Source organism: Cariama cristata, unplaced genomic scaffold, assembly GCF_000690535.1.
Source record: "Cariama cristata isolate BGI_N322 unplaced genomic scaffold, ASM69053v1 scaffold22912, whole genome shotgun sequence".
NCBI classification, from domain to species: domain Eukaryota; kingdom Metazoa; phylum Chordata; class Aves; order Cariamiformes; family Cariamidae; genus Cariama; species Cariama cristata.
In genome coordinates this window covers 23445-28158 of record NW_009602462.1, presented here as the reverse complement: position 1 = coordinate 28158, position 4714 = coordinate 23445, and the positions used below count along the sequence as shown (strand labels likewise).

General features: G+C 37.8%; 1 protein-coding gene across 1 annotated transcript in view; it reads right to left on the bottom strand.

The window, feature by feature from the left end:
- Nucleotides 1-188: 188 nt before the first annotated feature.
- The window catches only part of LOC104157450 (cytosolic beta-glucosidase-like), a gene marked incomplete at its 3' end in the record, with an annotated part of 23903 nt that continues 19377 nt past the window's right edge, over nucleotides 189-4714 (bottom strand). The window contains 5 exon segments of the mRNA XM_009694778.1: nucleotides 189-312; nucleotides 595-682; nucleotides 1223-1316; nucleotides 1473-1645; nucleotides 1647-1695. Of these exon segments, the coding sequence (XP_009693080.1) occupies nucleotides 189-312; nucleotides 595-682; nucleotides 1223-1316; nucleotides 1473-1645; nucleotides 1647-1695 (528 nt within the window).

The following is a 4714-nucleotide window of genomic DNA, read 5'->3' as shown; positions in this document are numbered from 1 at the left end:
GGGGAGCGGGATTAAAACAACTTGCTTTCTTTTCAGCTAAACATATTTTTTTTCTTAATCACATCACTTTACTCTGATTTACATGAGTTTTGGCTTCAAGAATCATTGGTCATTGCTGAATGCAAATAAGCACAAAGTAAAATTATATTAAGTTTGCACAATTGATCTTTCATCTTTTTAAATGGTACCTTTTAAAAATTCCTGTAAAATCAGCCTGATATACTCCCATCGTTGACTGTCATCAAGTAGAGCAGGGTCACTTTGGGAAAACCCATTCTCAGTGATGTAAATTATAGGGTTATTACATGTATCCTAGCACAAGAGAGCAGAAGTTTTATTCAGAACAGATGTAAGAAAGCCCATAAAATCAGATGCATTACCCTCTATCTTTTCTAAGCTACAAACTAAAACTAGTTTTCATCAAATTGCACTGACCCTATTAACTTAATTTTCCATGAGCTGACCTTTTATGACTAACAATGGAAAAGCAAAACTGTGCAAATATCCATGAAGACAGTGAAATGACTTATTTTAATGAGAAGACTAAAATATCCCTCCTGCATTATCATCTGCTTATTGTCACTGCTCCTTAACCCCTTGGTACTGGCAGTCACCACACGTCCCATTGCCAGGAGTAGATGCATGCCAGGAAAGCCCTACTGCTGCATCAGAAAGAACATTTCTGGAGTTCAAAAGACGATATAACACTGGTGTGTCATTTCAAACTGTAAAATAGCTATCAAGTACAAAGGCAATAGGAAATCACTAAGGCTTCTACTCTTTATAGCCAACATGCAAAAATTAAATTAAGAATCCCAAGGTGACTTGTTTATTTATATCTTGTACAATGTCTTATGCCATCCAGACGGGCTTCTCAAAAAAATACAAATGAGCAGTATTACTCATTGAATTCTCAGGTCTCCTCATGGGCCAGCTAATAGTGGTAAAATGGTCCTGTGAGCCTTAGGTCATTCCTTGATATAACACAGAAGGTAGTGAAAACCCCATGGTATTACAGCCCATTGCAAGAGCCCAAGAAGGATCCATTATTTGTTCAGCTTCACAGTCCATTGAAACACTTCGTCTCTTGCCTGTGTTTTATTGGTCTTAAGTTTAACAGTTCAGGGGAAAGAAGTCAGAAGTACCCGTCCTTTCTTTAGTGAATTCCAGAAGCGTTGATGGTAAGTAACCCTGCTTTGAATGCATTGCAGAAATCTAGGACTTTGTGATGGCTGGATACTCATCATCAGTAAATATTGTCCTGACAAACCCACCTAAGGTAAAGGACAGGTATTCTTCAGTTGCTTTTTCATCTGCTACAGAATTTGTAGAGGTTCTACCAATCTGAGTTCAGACACAAGTCCACATTGTTTTCTCCAAGTATCTTATCGCAACTATGTCATGCTTTAGCATGAGCTTTTATCACATTATAAGCTGCCTTGTAAGCTCTGGTACCAATGCTGGGGCTATACCTTTTCCACCACCACCTATAGCAACGACATAAGGCTCATTAATAGTGATCACTCAGTCTCCAAATGTTCTGAAGCAATGCTTTGCATGAATATCAAAGGTCTCAATGATCGTTTCAAATCTCCAGCCACCTTCATCTTCTAAGGACTGAGGTAAGCCAAAGTGATACAGGGAGCAGGATGCCATTTCCCAGGTTATTAATGATATTGCTGTAATAATTGACTCCTGAAAATATTAAAAGAAACAAAAAAGGGTTAACTTAACTTTATTACATCTTAACATATGAAGAAACCTCACTGAGCATTTTCTCTGTTACAAGATGCAAATATTTCCTCTCAACTGCATGCTGACTACTGTTACAAGACCCCAGAGTTGGCAAAAATGCTCAGCACACAAAAACTTCCAACCAGGCACATAAAATGAAATGAGGATGCAAATTTTCAAAATAGATCAGTGGACAGCAACTCCCCAGGAGAAACCTAATTCTAATGGGTGCTGGTCACATGAAAATATAATCCTTTCATTTAAATGCCTGAATGGCAGCCTGGCTGCATGTACAAGACGCAAGCATGTTGGAAAAATCCTGACACTTGAGAGCCTTACAGGTAGACTTGTTCTAATGAAAGCATTTCTGTCCTTGAGAACTGTGTCTTTTAAAAAGTTTAGTGCCACACGCAGCAAGGTATCTAAGCCGATCTTTTACGATTTGAACTTGGTTAGGTGAGTGAGCTGTTTCCTCTAGACTCTTCCATTCTCCATCACTGTCTGTGCCAGCAGCAAGACAAAGAAGATACTGTCAATGATTCAATATTTTGCAGTGCTGTGAATTCAACGGTTCCCTCATTAGATCTGTATGACGTTTAAGGTTTTTCAGTGGGCTTTATTAGATTTTAGATGGAGTTTAGGGCAGTGGTCTCTTTAGCCACCAACTTGAATGGCTTGGCAATATTTTATCCAAGAAACCAACTCTTCCTTTTACACAGCGATGGCTGCAGACTGTTCAGTCACTCTAACTGCAAGAAGGAATCAGCTCACCTCTCTAAAAGCTCATGAATTCCAACCTTTCTTGTCCCCTCTTGATAAGACAGAGATCAACTTTAATTTCCTGGATGTGTTGCTAAAGCAGGCCAGTACTGGGAATGTATTTCTAGAGGCTTAAAAGGAATTCACCTTCTGTTCAGATTTAGCAGTGGCTGACATGAATATGTTTCCTAAAGGACTATTTTTATGCTGCTGAGAGGTCACTGTAAGTTTAAATATCAGGATACTTTAAGCTTCTATATAGGCATTTTTAATTTTGCTTACATCCAAACACAACTACATTGCTTTTAAGCCTTCTGAAAACACAAGATATTGCAAAACACATCATAAGCTCTGGTTCAAAGAGTATCAATTAGCTTGCTCTTTTACTTGAACTATCTGGTTTAGTGTGGTAATTGTAAAAGGTCAACAGTGGCCTTGAATTATTACTTGTTAAGCTAAGAGGCTCCAGCCAGGAATAGGTCTCCATCATGCTGGTGGAATATAGAAACCAGTCTATGTTTTCTTCAGAGACTTGGGCTAAATATACCAAAGTATTTAAGAACCTTAGAAACCTAAAATTCATAAAAAATTTGTGGGTATTAGACTACCACATATCCTAATAAGACACAGGTGCTTATGAAATGTCTATCCCAAGGCCTTGCTGTATTGAAATGCAGAACTAAGAAAGGTATAAAGAAGTTGAGAACACAGCAGAAAGGAGGAGGAGGAAGACTAAATTGCAAAGGTTAACAAAATGTATGCTTAGGAGGTTATGTGTGGTTTAGATTATTATTCTTAACATTTTCTGAACCAGAGATTTTGTTGAACCCAAAGCAGGAAACTTATTCATTAGTACATATGTCTGTACTACATTGTACTATAACTTCACTGGTATTTTCAGGTTCAGCTTGCTGTGTATTGATATTTAAAAATGCCAACACAGAACCTCATACTACCTTCTTCTTAAAAGGATAGTATTAGACTACAAATTATCCTAACTTCAAATGACTGATAATAAGGATTCCCATCAAATGGCTTTTTTAAGACAATATTTACTGCAGCAATCAGTTATGAACCCCAGATTTAGATAGTGCTTTTTCACAAACAGGTGCACACACATCTTTTAGCACAGCAAGACTCAATAAGTTTGTTTACAAAGTAATTCACAATAAATCTCACAGATAGTTTGCTTTTCCTTCTGAATGCAGCACCAGAAAAACACATTAAATTCTGATGAGATAGGTACCTGTGCCTGAGAATGCACCCATGTAAAAGAATATACCAGAATTTAATTTTTTTAAAATTCTAGCAATTTGCAATAGCAATTAGGAGTAAATACAGTTTGTTACTGTCACTTTTGAACAGAGACCTATTTGACTTCAGTGGAACCAGGTGTGTGTTAACTTTCTTGGTAGGACTGCAACATTTACTACAGAAGCTTAAACTGGGAAAAAAGAAATCCTTTGCTGGTGCAGGACCCTGTTCTACCTTATTGAGAGTAATGCTTGCCTAGAAGACACTAGCGTTTCCCATTCTAATTTTCAGACTATAGATTACTTAGTACAATTTATAGCACTTAAATGCAACCAGCTATCATTTATTTTTTACATCTCAATTAAACACCAATATTGGAAAAGATTTATGTTTTGTGTTAGGAAAATTTAGAGAAATAGAACCACATCCCCGAAAATGTAAATGTCAAGTCACATTTCCATATTGTCTCATACCTTCCCAGAGGAGCCTGATTTAGTTTCTATGGCTGCATCTGTAGGTAAGCTCAAAGCAGAAATACAGAAGAAAAGGTGCTTCTGAGAAAGTGTGTATATAAGGGTTTGGTGGAGACATCCCAAAATTTTGGAATTACAGACATTAAGGTGCATTTTGTCACTGGAAAGTGAAGGATTGTTCTTTTCTCCTTTGTGTCATCTTCTCTCCCCATCCCGATACCCTGCTTTCATGCTGAGGTGGGGCATAACATCAAACTCTCCCAGATGCAACATTCCCATGTCTGCTACTTCTGTCTCCCTCCACACTGACACCCAGTGTTTAGCACCTAACTTGTTCTGCTCAGGGCACCTAGGGTAAAAATAATTGTACAGAAATACTTTAAAAACAAACTCGGTGTGAGCTTTAACCTAAAACCTGACACATCTTCTGAACAATACACCTACAATATCGCTGCTTTAAAAGACACTCCACCACCACCACCACCACACCCCCC